The sequence below is a fragment of the Populus alba genome, chromosome 2 (genome assembly GCF_005239225.2).
Source record: "Populus alba chromosome 2, ASM523922v2, whole genome shotgun sequence".
In the NCBI taxonomy this organism is placed as follows: Eukaryota; Viridiplantae; Streptophyta; class Magnoliopsida; order Malpighiales; family Salicaceae; genus Populus; species Populus alba.
Genome location: NC_133285.1, coordinates 5,321,554 through 5,333,501, shown reverse-complemented (window position 1 = coordinate 5,333,501; position 11,948 = coordinate 5,321,554). Strand labels below are relative to the sequence as shown.

The window sequence follows — 11,948 nt, the reverse complement described above, 5'->3', positions numbered from 1 at the left end:
TAAGTTTCTTGATTAAAATCAGGTCCAAGATTTACAAGTTGTAGAATCTAGAGATCAGACCAGATTTAAAAAATTCACCCTAGTTTCCTTGTTTTTTCTTCCCTCTTTAGAGCTTATGTTTTTTTTTTTTTATATTTTTTTTTTATTATTTTTTAGGTTTGATTCTATTGGGTTAATCCTCTATAATTTTTTTAAATTTCATCCCCTATTATTTTTTAATTTATAAATAATTATTTTCATTTTCATTCTCAAATTAAAAACACCAAAAAATTGAAACAGGCCACCGCATAAAAGAGCGCATGAAGGACTGGTCTCTAAGACCCAAAGCCCACACAAACAATAAAACCAAGCCCATCACAACGAAACGGTTCGGGCAACAAGGAAAGGCAAAAAAAAAAAAAAACAGTTCTGGATCACCAGGTCCCTATATTATTACTATATATAAGACGGAAAAGGGAACACAAGTCTGCAACGGTTTCCACTCTCTTCTCCGAAAAACCTGTCTCTTGTTCTGTCTCTGTCTCTGTCTCTGTCTCTCGAACATAAAAATAAAATTGAACGAATTAGCTCCACTATTGCTTCTGTTACTTAATTTCTAAATTAATTTCATCTCTATTTATTTCGCACTTCGAAATCTTATCCATTCCAAAAGCACACAGATTGTGTAAAAAAGCAACATAGTTGTAATATCAATCACAGGCTGTTTGGTTTATAATGGACCCTAACATAATGAAGCTTCTTGAAGAAGACGAGGTACGCATTTCTTTCTTCTTCGTCTTTTACTTTTTTGTATAATATTATGAATTTTAGGTTTTCAGTTTCGAGGGTTTTGTGTTTAAAGGACGAAACCATGCATTCCGGTGCTGACGTGGAGGCTTTTCAAGCAGCCTTAAATCGGGACATCGGGGGTGATATCTCCACCTCTCAGCCGTCTGATTCGAGTTCGGGTACTTATTTGATCTTTCATTCAACCGCCTTCTAATTATATAATTCAGTTTCTTATGATTTACTCATAGCTTAATTATATGATTTAGGCTGAGAAATAAGACGGCGGAAATTAGCATTGCGATGTAAGCGCATAAAGTTGGAGATTTTTTTTTAAAGAAAGTTGTAGAATGTTTTGGGTGTTGTGATAATTTAAGTCAGTTTATCATGGTGTCAATATTAGTTGTGCTTGTCTTTAGCCTTTTTGCATGTTCAAAATTCTGATGATTTTTTTTGTGCACAACTGAAAAATACTGTAGTTTTGTCCCACGAAAACAATCAAAGTTCCAGTCAACAATTTCCAAATTGGCCAACTGTGGGGCAAAATGACAATGCCAGTAACACTGAAGAACATGATGCAAAAAGTGTCGAACAACAACATCATCAGGAGCAGCAGTCATCTGCAATGGAGACAAAGCAGCATGTACCTAATGCTGATAACCAACAACAAAAGGGGGATGTCCTGCAGGAACCAACCCACCCACCAGTGCTTCAGAAAAAATTCCAAGATGATATTAAACAAGAGCTTGTGGAACAAGCACCTGTCCAGACTCCTCATTCTATCGGGGCGCAGAGTTCTGAGCAAAATCCTACCCCAAAATCTGAGCCTGATAAAATGCAAATTTCAGATGTTGATTCTCAATTTTTAAATTTTCAGAAGATAGGCAATCAGCAAACTGCAGGCACAGATCAGGCTGGTAACCAAAAGAATAGCAAGCAGATACCCTTTGTATTATTGTTGCCTGCCTTGAAACCTCATCTTGATAAAGACAGAGAGATGCAGCTGCAAACTTTATTTAATAAACTTAGGGTGGGTATCTGACATGACTTTTGTGCTTTCTCTTTCATGCACTGGACTGATTGTTATCATGATATATCTTCCTTTGTCATTTTAGAAAAATGAAATTGCGAAAGACCAATTTGTTAGACTTATGAGAAATATTGTTGGAGATCAAGTGCTCAGGTTGGCAGTTGCACAACTGCAATCACAGGCAAGTAATGAATGGGTTTAGTGACATTATAATGAGCTAAGGACTCTCTTAGGTGATACTAGGCTGAAGCCAGCTTGTCCTATATTGCAGTCAGGTTCCAACCAATCCCAGTTACAGTCTCAAGCTGGTCGCCAAAACAATGTGAGAATGCCTGCTGGAATCAGTGCTGCTCAATTTCCCGATCCACATCATTTTGTACTTCACCCAAGGGGATCTATTTCTTCAGAACCATCTCGTAATCCTCCATCAGCAGTCCAATTGCAGACTGATTCAAGCATTGTCAATTCTCAGAAATCCAAAGCAGTAGAATGGCAGCCAGATTCTCTTGGAATGCAAGCTAGCCAGGTGCATTCTTCCAATACCAGTATTGTCAATCAAGAAAGGGAGCGATCTTCTATTTCAATGCAAGGGCAGAACAAACAGCAGCAACATGTGCACTTTCCACCAGCTTCCTTTCCAATGTATGGAAGCGGTGGTGGTAATTACAACCCATATCCTGGGACTAAAGTTAGTACTCCAGGACCATCTGTGAAGCCACAACCCCATGATCAACAAACAAGGCAAATTTCACATCATCAGAACATGGGTGTGACACAAGTAGGAGGGCCACCACATAACATGATAAGCACGCCAAAGTTTGAGAGGCAAAATTCTGCTAATGATCCTAGTAGAGCGCACGGTGGTTCTGTTTCCCATTATACAAACAAATCAGCTGTACAACAGAATTCAGTTCCTTGGCAAGCACCACCAAATAGAGAGCAAAGTCCTGCTCCATTCTCATCAGTGAATTATGTAAAACCGGGCCCTCTTGAACAGGCTGGTGAGCAGCAGAACAAACCCCAGTTGTTGAGCCCTCAAGTGCTGCCTCCTGCACCTGTTGAACAGGGAAATGCCATTTCAGGAAATTTAAAGGATCAATCTTTAGACAAGCAATCTTCTAAAGTTGTTTTTTCAACATCCGCTGGTATGGTTCCTCCCAATTCTGTTTCCCCTTCAATTGCGACTCAACTGGATCCTAATGGCCAGGTACTCTCGCACTGATCATGAATATATTTCTACAACGTTTAGTTGTTTGAGTTCTTGATTTCATAGTTTATCTACCATCTTCCTTGTTGTTATTTGAACCACTAGATGCAAATTGCACAGCATCCCTGACTCTGTATTAAATCACTTGATGGTGGTTGGACTAGTTAGCAAAAGTTATTAGGTTGGAGTTTCTAAGTGCTTCACAAGCCCAAATCTTTTAGACCTTGTTTGGAGTGCAGTAGCTTCTGCTTTTGAATGCTTTTTAAAAGTGCGTTTGCTTTGAAAAAGCATCAAATTGGTGTTTTTTAGTGTTTTTCGATTATTTTGATGTACTGAAGTTAAAAATTAATAAAAATCATTTTGGTGCATTTTCAATCGACAAGCACCTTTGAAAAGCACTCTGCTCCGCAATACGAAACACACACTTAGTCTATGATGATTTATCTGGCTGTATTGGGCTTTACGTTTCTTCTAGTGAAGTCCAATGAGAGTGGCGTGAATTAATTAATTAATCATATGTATTTAGCAATTGAAAATCTTTTACTAGAAATTTAATTTCCTCCATGCAACTACTTTGAAATTGATTGAAAAATGTAGCCTTGTCCAAGATACTTGGATATGACACACGAATGTCATCCCACTAGAGTACTGTTTAGGTGAGCAAATATGATGTAGCGTGGGAAGAGAAATCAACTCAAAATGGCAAAGAAGATTAAATATGATGGCTAAAACTAGAAGAAAATTAAAGCTGGAACTAGAAAAATAGGTTTAGGGTTTGTAGCAACCTCTAAAGTGAAAATCGATCTCCATCTCTAAAAATACAAGATATCTTGGCATAGGCAGCCCTATTTATACTAGTTATAGGTTTAAATCCTAATCCTTATATGAAAAGAAGGCACTATGAAAATTTATAGGGTCCTTTTAATACTAATGATTTATAGGTTATACAAATAACCAAGCACTATTAATAGGACTGATAGTGAATTCAAAATAATGTAAGGATTTGTGAACAAGAAACTGACACAAATTGGAGCGAAGAATATGGTTCGCTACAAGTCAAAACCTTCAAAGACCAAAAACATTGCAACTTTGGGAAACTCTCAAAATATTTAATTTTATTTATCACGTCTCCATTTGCTAAAAGACTATTACAACATTTTATATATAAAAAAAACTAGAAAACTTGAGTAATACTAAATAAAAAAATAAATTAGAAAAACTATTCCTTTCAAATAGGAAAAAAAAAAAAAAAACTAGAAAAGCAATTGGAAAATAAAAATAGAAAAACATAAAATTAACTAAGAAAAATATCTATTTTTCTAAAAAAACTCTTGCATCAGTCTCCTTGGATTTGAAGGAATTTGTTCTCAAGTTTAGACTTCAATTATAAATAGTTATCCACCATGAAAATCTTTTTATTTGCGGGCCATGCATCGTGGGTTCCAAACACCTTTGTGCAGGTAGCTCCATTGTGGATTCCTAGCACCTTTGTTCAAACCATCTCATTATGGATCCTAACACAACATCTTTGTGTAGCCCACTACCATTAGGATTTCCAATAAGAGCAACTAATGCAGACAAAAACAACACATTAGTTCCGGGATGTTTTTTTCCAAGAACGACCCTTCTCATCTCCAACATAGGCATGTCCTGTTCTGTGATCTTTTCCGATCATGGTTATTCAATATCTCACATCAACTAATCACCAGGAATTGTTGAGATTTGATAAAAATCCTCATTAACTTCAAACCAAAACCATAGGAATCGTTGAGCTCTAATACTAGCTTACACAAATGGAAATGAGGGATAATGGGGTTTGGTATAAGTCAAAATCCTTGAGGACCAAGAACATCATAACTATGGGAAGACTCTTAAAATACTTAATTTTATCCATCTGTGTCTCTACTTGCCAAAAGACTATCACAACCTATATATACATATATAAAACTAGAAAACCCTAGTAATACTAAATAAAAAGAATAAATTAGGAAAACTATTCCCATTAAATAGGAAAAAAAAAACTAGAAAAACAAAATAATATAGAATAGGAAAACATAAAATTAACTAAGAAAAATATTTATTTTTCCAAAAACGCTCCTGCATCAGAAACTAAAATTACCAAGTAAATGTAAATTCTTCTTAAGGTTCCTGCATCAATATGGTATATAGCTAAAGACATCCTTGTCCTTTCATGGAACATGTGAATGAATTTGTCTTTACTAGCTTATTTCCTTTTGATTTGACTGAGTAATGCTATATAAAACAGATTCTCCAATCACATGAAGTTTTTTAAAGTTTTGTTTATTTATCTCATATAAGAAATATCTTGTTTTGCATACTCAATTTCACACACAAAACTTTCGTAATGATTAAACTAGTCATTCTCTGTTTATTTGATGAATAATATCCCCTTTGCTTCTATGTGCCATCAGGTAAGCTCGCGAAACCCATCTGTAGCTTCTCCTGCTGGAGTTAGTGCAAGAACACCTCCCAAAAAACCTTCTGTTGGCCAAAAGAAGCCATTTGAAGCACTTGGTTCATCGCCTCCTGCATCAAGGTGAAATAGCTCCTTTTTATGGAGCGAGAGTGATTTTAATTTGATCATTTATATCTTTTATCTAGTTAAAAGCTTGTTTTTATCATGTTTGATGCATAATCTGTGGGATAACTTGCAGTAAGAAGCAAAAGGTATCCGGGGCTTTTTCTGATCAAAGCATTGAACAACTCAATGATGTCACTGCTGTCAGTGGAGTTAATCTCAGGGTATGGTATTTTTTACAATCATCAAGATTGCCTGTTCAAAAGTATCACCTAGCCAGTAAAAGCGCTCCCTTTGACAAATAAGCTTGTAATTCTTTTCATATTTTGCTTTGAAATAGGAAGAGGAAGAACAACTATTTTCAGGGACAAAGGAGGACAGTCGAGTTTCAGAAGCATCACGGAGGGTTGTACAGGAAGAAGAAGAAAGGCTGATTTTGCAGAAAATTCCAATGCAAAAAAAATTAAGAGAGATCAGTTAGTATTTCTGTTCTTATGGCTGTTGTAAACTCATTTCTCCATGCACTTTGTGCTTTATGGAAGGCTTTACCATTCACATGTTCTGATATGTGTTGGGTTCGTCTGTCTCCAGTGGCCAAATGTGGTTTGAAGAACATTGGCAATGATGTTGGGCGATGCTTGTCCTTGGTGAGTTGCTTGTTCTTGGTGCATTCTTTGTGATAATTCTCTCACGTTTTCTTATGGAATTCCATTTTTAGTGCGTGGAGGAAAGGATGCGTGGACTGATAAGTAACCTGATCAGGCTGTCAAAACAGGTGAGTTTTTTAATCTCTGTCTCTGCTTCTATTTATTTTCTCACTTTAATTATCTTCTCATGATTTTAATTGGATCTCACAGCGTGTTGATGCTGAGAAGCCAAGACACCAGACTCTAATTACTTCGGATGTTAGGCAACAGATAATGACAATGAACCGGAAAGCTCGGGAAGAATGGGAGAAAAGGCAGGCTGAAGCAGAAAAGCTCCAAAATGTTAACGATGTGCGTGCTTTATATGGCACTGTACTTTCTTTTACTATCATTATTTGTGATTTTATGAAGTACATGTTCATAAAGAACAATACACAAGTATATTGCGTGATATTTCACTATATGATATATTTATGCAAGCATGAATTCCTTAATTTTTTATGACCTCAATATCTCTAAATGCAGCCCGAGGGTGAAAATGGAGTTGAAGGTGACAAGGAGAAAGATGAAGGTCGCGTGAAGTCAGTGAAGGTATCAAAGATGTTGGCAAGTATTAAAAGTTTGCCTTCTAGCCAGTAAAATAGATCTTTGTTTTTCTAATTTCTACAACTACGTAGGCTAACAAAGAGGAGGATGATAAAATGAGGACAACAGCTGCTAATGTTGCTGCTCGAGCTGCTGTTGGCGGAGATGACATGTTGTCAAAATGGCAACTAATGGCTGAACAAGCACGGCAGAAACGTGAAGTAGGGATGGAGGGGGCATCCAGTTCCCAGTCAGTCAAAGATGCTAACCACAATCCTCAATCACCATCTGGAAGAAATGTGAAGGAAAATCTTGAAGCAGAAAAAAGGAGCCCTGCAGTTGCTTCTTCTGCATCTGGTAAGTGTGACTATTAACGGGACATGTGCTGAAGCAAACTCAGTTCGTGATCACATGTATAATGATGTTCGTTACATTTGTTGGTTTTTCACCTTGCCTTTTTTTTTTTCCTTTGGCAGGAGCTGTTAGGAAATTTGGAAGGAATCAAGCAATTGTGCCACAAACGAAGGTGGTTCGTACTATTACTGTTAAGGATGTGATGGCGGTGCTGGAAAGGGAACCTCAGATGTCCAGATCTACTCTGATCTACCAACTGTACGAGCGAATCAGGTCTGATGCTGCACCTGAATAACGTCACATGGGCCTCCCAGATAATGGTGGCTTTTTGCATTTTGCTCGACAAGATTGTGATCCTGAGTTTTGCATGCTCAATCACGGTCTGATTTATGTGATAAATCACTGTAAAGGTTCTGCCTAGGCATGATAGGGCTCAGACGTTCAAGTTATAACCGTCCACAGTAACTTGGTGGGCGCCAGAAGACGTGCCCTTGGTCAACGTGTTTGCTGTTTCTCGTGTTAATTTATCACCTTAATTCTTGCTTTCCCCGACGCTTTTCTGGTAAAATTTAGCATCGAGCAGATTTTGTAACTCCAATCGAACAACATGAGCCATGGCCATGCAAATTAAGGCAAGATTTTATCATTGCGAGATGATCGACGCTCATGTTGTTACAAGGATTGCGAATTCTCCTACATCAATTTTTTAGTGAATAGTTTTACAAGCAAAAATAATAGGCTAAAATCAATCATAGATTTTCTTGAACAAGAGAGAGGAGAAGAAAAACATCAATGCATCAATAAAAGTTACAATCGAAAAGCTCGAATGCGCATCCAAGAAAACTTGACCTTTCTCAGCCAGTACAGATGCCAAGGCCCATATTGTAGTCACCTACAACAGCTTACTACTCATCTGAAAAATTCTCGTGGCAAGAAGTGGCACACACCAGAGCAGCCAGCCAAGTGTCTTACATGCAAACTCTACATATCTGAAAATTTCTCACGGCACGATGAAATGACAAACACCAAGCAGCCAAATGTCTTACATTTGCAAGGGGTGAGGTGAGGTCTGGAAACAGTGGAAACTAAGCCATTCAGTTAGGTGGGCTGTGTTTCCCGTGAAAAGGTCTGGTGCTCGCTAACCCTTGGTGCAATGGGCATCTGTACCATGCTGGACACAATGGCTATATCCAACACCATGGAGGAAATCCCGGATCTCTTTGGCACTACTGTTGCTCGCTTGCAGCAACCGTTCATCCTCCTCGTAGATTAGGTAGGGAGCTGCATCTTTCTTTCTTGACAGTAATTTTACGGCCCCTTTCAACACATGATATTCCCATCCTTGGACATCAATTTTGAGAAGCAACACAGGTTCTGAATTTGGAATTAGTTCATCAAGGGGAATGGTCCTTACTTGAAAGGCTATTTCTTCGTTGGACTTGAACGCCAACTTTGCACCATTGGCTGAGACAGCACTGTTGTCAAGCCGACCTACCAGCTGCCAATTTAAAAGGGATTAAGATGACTCGAGTATTCAATACAGCAGATAGAAGTATGGTTCAAATTAGGCTAAATCAAATTAATGACACAGATGGCGAGTATTCAATACAGTAGATAGTTTCAAATTAGGCTAAATCAAATCAATCAATTATAATTATCAGCCCTAAAATCCAATATATCTTCGATAAATTAGATTAATTAGAAGTGAGTGAATTTTTACCTTATAAAAAGTAATATTCCCAATCCGATCAGAGACAGCAGCCTCAAAAACAGTAACCAGGTCCGCAACACGATTAAACCAAATCCCATCACAAATCCTCTTAAGGTTCTCAATCACTGGCTCGAAAGCCAGCACTTTAAAACCCATTACCGCGGCTGCAAAACTCGCCATCCCCACGTTAGCCCCAACATCCACCACCAACCCATTTCTTCCTTTCATTCCTTCAAGAAGCTGCTGAATCGTAGCAGAAATATCTGGCTTCCTGAAAGGCTTTCCTTTCAGAAGCCTCACGATGTTCTTGTGGGGCTTGTCGGGCAAAGACCCAAAATCTGAGAGAGAGTAGAGAAAGGGGTATTTGAGGTTTTCCACAATGTTGGCAACCACAGGGTGAGCTTGTGGAGATTCTAAGCAATTAAAAGAAGGGATTGGGTAAACTTGGGTTACAAATAGTGTGGAGTTAGGAGGATTCGACGGGGACCGAGCAGAGAAGACGAAGAGAAAGAGGAGGAGAAGGAGAGAGAGTGAGAGGATGAGAAGGATGGGAGATAGGAGTTTAGGCTGTTTGTTGTTTTCCCTTTTCCAGGCATTTGCCATCCCTGAAATAAGTGAGGGAAGATTGGATCCAAACCTATCGTGGGAGAGATGTTAATTAGCTACCTTACCCCTTCCCAGAAATCATACAGAAGTTTCTTACTCTGGTTTTTTGAAAGTTATTTGTATTCTTAGGTATATTTAATAATTTTACTTTTTAAATTTATTTAGGATTTTTTGTTTGCATGAAAATGTTTTTAGTTTATTCAATGAGTGGTTAGTCTCTTAAACTACTTGTCATGCTGAATTATTAAAAAATAAATTTTGAATTAGTGTTTTTAATATAATGATTCTATTAAATAAAATCTTGTGTTGTTTATCAGTATTGTTTTTCTTATGTTATTTTCATTTGTATCGGTTAGTATTAGAGTTTTTATACAACATTAGAACCCATTAATTTCTAGTGATTAGTTGTTATGTATTGTTAAATAATTAGGAATGGAAGAAGTGGTTGCAAAACTAGATGTACTCCAATGTTTCTCCCTACTCAGAAATTAGTAAAAAAAACATGCAAAGATAAATTGCAAAATCAACTCATGACTGACAATAGTAAATATGCATAGACAAATTAAAAAATTATCTTATATATTAGTGGAGATGAAGAAACGAAGATTGGAGAACAACGAGGAGAGTTATCACAAATCTAGAACCAATTTTGAGAACTTGTCTTAGAGGCATGAGTAGCTTCTTAATCAAAGTAAGTATTATAAAGATTTTGGTAATCCTGTTTATGATAAGGTAGATGTGGATTGATATTCTCCTTCAATTTATGATGTTTATTTTTATGATAATTATGTTGATAATAATATCATATACAATGACAATAATTGTAGTGATGATATTATTAATGATGTCTTTATTGATAATTTAGAGGTTGAGTTTAAAAAAAACATGGAAGGCACTCATCAAAAAAAAATTATTGATTTAAACCATATCGATCCTTTCGATTACAAGTTTATTGTTATCATAAAGGTAAGTATATCCAAGGATTATATGGATAAAACATATGTTGATGAAGCAAGTTTGAAGTTTGCAATTCATTACTTTTAAAAACAAATAAATAATTTGTCGATTGTTGTTTTTTATGGAAATTTTAACATGAAGGGATTGAATTTCATATATAAAATTGTTATTCATCTAAAACGAATAAATAAAAAGGGTTGGAGAGTCTTGATTAGACATTCATGAGATCGAGATAAGAACAACTTGAACTCAAAGACGAGTTCTTTCCAACTCAGGGAGACTGGTGGGGAAGGATTTTTAGGAAAAGTTATTTGTTTTTCTTAGTTATTTTTATTTTTTTTTCTATTTAGTTTAGGATACTATTTTTCCTAATCTTGTTAGGACTTTTATTGTCTTTTTTTTTTTTTTGAAGTTTTCTAGTTTGTTTATGTTGTTTTTTGAGTTTATTTGAGAAGTTGTAAACCTCTTAAATAAAAGTTACTTGGTATGGTGAATTTTTAAGGAAAAAACTTTAGAATTAGGATTTTATGTGATGATCCTATTAGGTAAAATTTTGTGTTGTTTGTTATAGCTATCTTTCTTTTGATGTTTCTGTCCATTTCTTCTTTTTCTTTTTGCAAGGAACTTATTATGAATCCATTGATTTCTATCACTTTTGTTATTGTTGTTGGGTTTGTGGTTGGGCTTGCTTCTGTTGGACTTTGGGTTGATCAAGTTATTGTTGCGAGCTAAGTTATAAAAGGTATCACAAGACAACTCAAGGCAAAGGGAAAAAATATGGGTTACCTTACCACTCCTTAAATAAACTAAAAAAACAATCTAAATAAACTAGAAAACTTGGAAATAAAAGAAAAGTAATGAAAGTCCTGATCAAATTATGAAAAATAAAATTATAAGTATAATAGTTAATTTCTTAAATTGAATAAGGAAAAAATAACTAAGAAAACAAATATTTTCTTAAAAAACCTCATGCATCACTTGTATGTCTACAAACCATCCCCTTTCATGCCCATTTTTAACATCAAAATCATCTTGTTCAAGTTCTAAATTTAAAGTTAGGTTTATAAGAAGGTATTTGGATTAGCTAGAATCGTAATTAGTTGTCACCAAAACTTCCACTATTAGGTATTAAACCCCAACTTCTTTAATTTTATGATAGCAATTTTGATTTCTAAATACCTATCCTAAAAGGGATAAATTGTGTTTGATGAAATGCAAGTTTAGTTGTTTTGTTATACAAAAAGAATATGTTCATGTAAATGAAGAGGCATTCAAGCCGTCACAAATTTGTATTTAAGATGCAACGCGGGAGGGGGAAGCAACTTGGATTCCAATTACTAATAAATACATTTCAAAGAGAAGGATGTTGTTTACCTATGGTGCTAATGAATCCCATTATTAGAATTTTCATCTACTAGCAATTCAAGTTATGAATATAACATTGGTATAGTGATAGATGAGTCATTTTAATCTTTACTCTCTCATTTGAGGTGTTAGGGTTGTAAAATGGAGTTTTATATCTTTTATTTGAAGATTTAATTGTATAG

The 11,948-nt window shown here is 35.9% G+C and overlaps 2 protein-coding genes across 3 annotated transcripts; one reads left to right on the top strand and one right to left on the bottom strand.

The window, feature by feature from the left end:
- The first annotated feature begins 456 nt into the window (after nt 1-456).
- Nucleotides 457-7,674, top strand: LOC118035723 (transcription initiation factor TFIID subunit 4b). Of its 2 annotated transcripts, none has more exons than XM_073407410.1 (14): nt 457-753; nt 842-947; nt 1,245-1,795; nt 1,881-1,980; nt 2,071-3,002; nt 5,435-5,559; nt 5,678-5,765; nt 5,882-6,017; nt 6,133-6,188; nt 6,260-6,316; nt 6,399-6,539; nt 6,714-6,779; nt 6,866-7,130; nt 7,250-7,674. In XM_073407410.1, the coding sequence occupies exons 1-14, from the start codon at nt 715-717 to the stop codon at nt 7,420-7,422; spliced, it is 2,835 nt and encodes a 944-aa protein (XP_073263511.1). In that variant the 5' UTR covers nt 457-714; the 3' UTR covers nt 7,423-7,674. The 2 variants fall into 2 exon arrangements, with proteins under 2 accessions (XP_073263511.1, XP_034897234.1); XM_035041343.2 differs by having other exon boundaries at nt 458-753; nt 1,881-1,976; nt 2,067-3,002.
- Nucleotides 7,675-7,900: 226 nt separating this feature from the next.
- Nucleotides 7,901-9,560, bottom strand: LOC118035724 (uncharacterized). The gene is made up of 2 exons (XM_035041344.2): nt 8,848-9,560; nt 7,901-8,625 (listed from the first exon to the last, which is right to left on the bottom strand). Exons 1-2 carry the CDS (start codon nt 9,439-9,441, stop codon nt 8,266-8,268), a joined length of 954 nt encoding a protein of 317 aa, XP_034897235.1. The 5' UTR covers nt 9,442-9,560; the 3' UTR covers nt 7,901-8,265.
- Between the last annotated feature and the right edge of the window lie 2,388 nt (nt 9,561-11,948).

Excerpts from the sequence above, each read along its gene's own strand:
- LOC118035724 (XM_035041344.2), bottom strand. The coding sequence starts at position 9,441 with ATGGCAAATGCCTGGAAAAGGGAAAACAACAAACAGCCTAAACTCCTA. Across the intron at positions 8,626-8,847 it reads GGAATATTACTTTTTATAAG|CTGGTAGGTCGGCTTGACAA; the intron begins GTAAAAATTCAC and ends TTAAATTGGCAG.
- LOC118035723 (XM_073407410.1), top strand. The coding sequence starts at position 715 with ATGGACCCTAACATAATGAAGCTTCTTGAAGAAGACGAG. Across the intron at positions 754-841 it reads AGCTTCTTGAAGAAGACGAG|GACGAAACCATGCATTCCGG; the intron begins GTACGCATTTCT and ends TTGTGTTTAAAG. Across the intron at positions 6,780-6,865 it reads GTCGCGTGAAGTCAGTGAAG|GCTAACAAAGAGGAGGATGA; the intron begins GTATCAAAGATG and ends ACAACTACGTAG.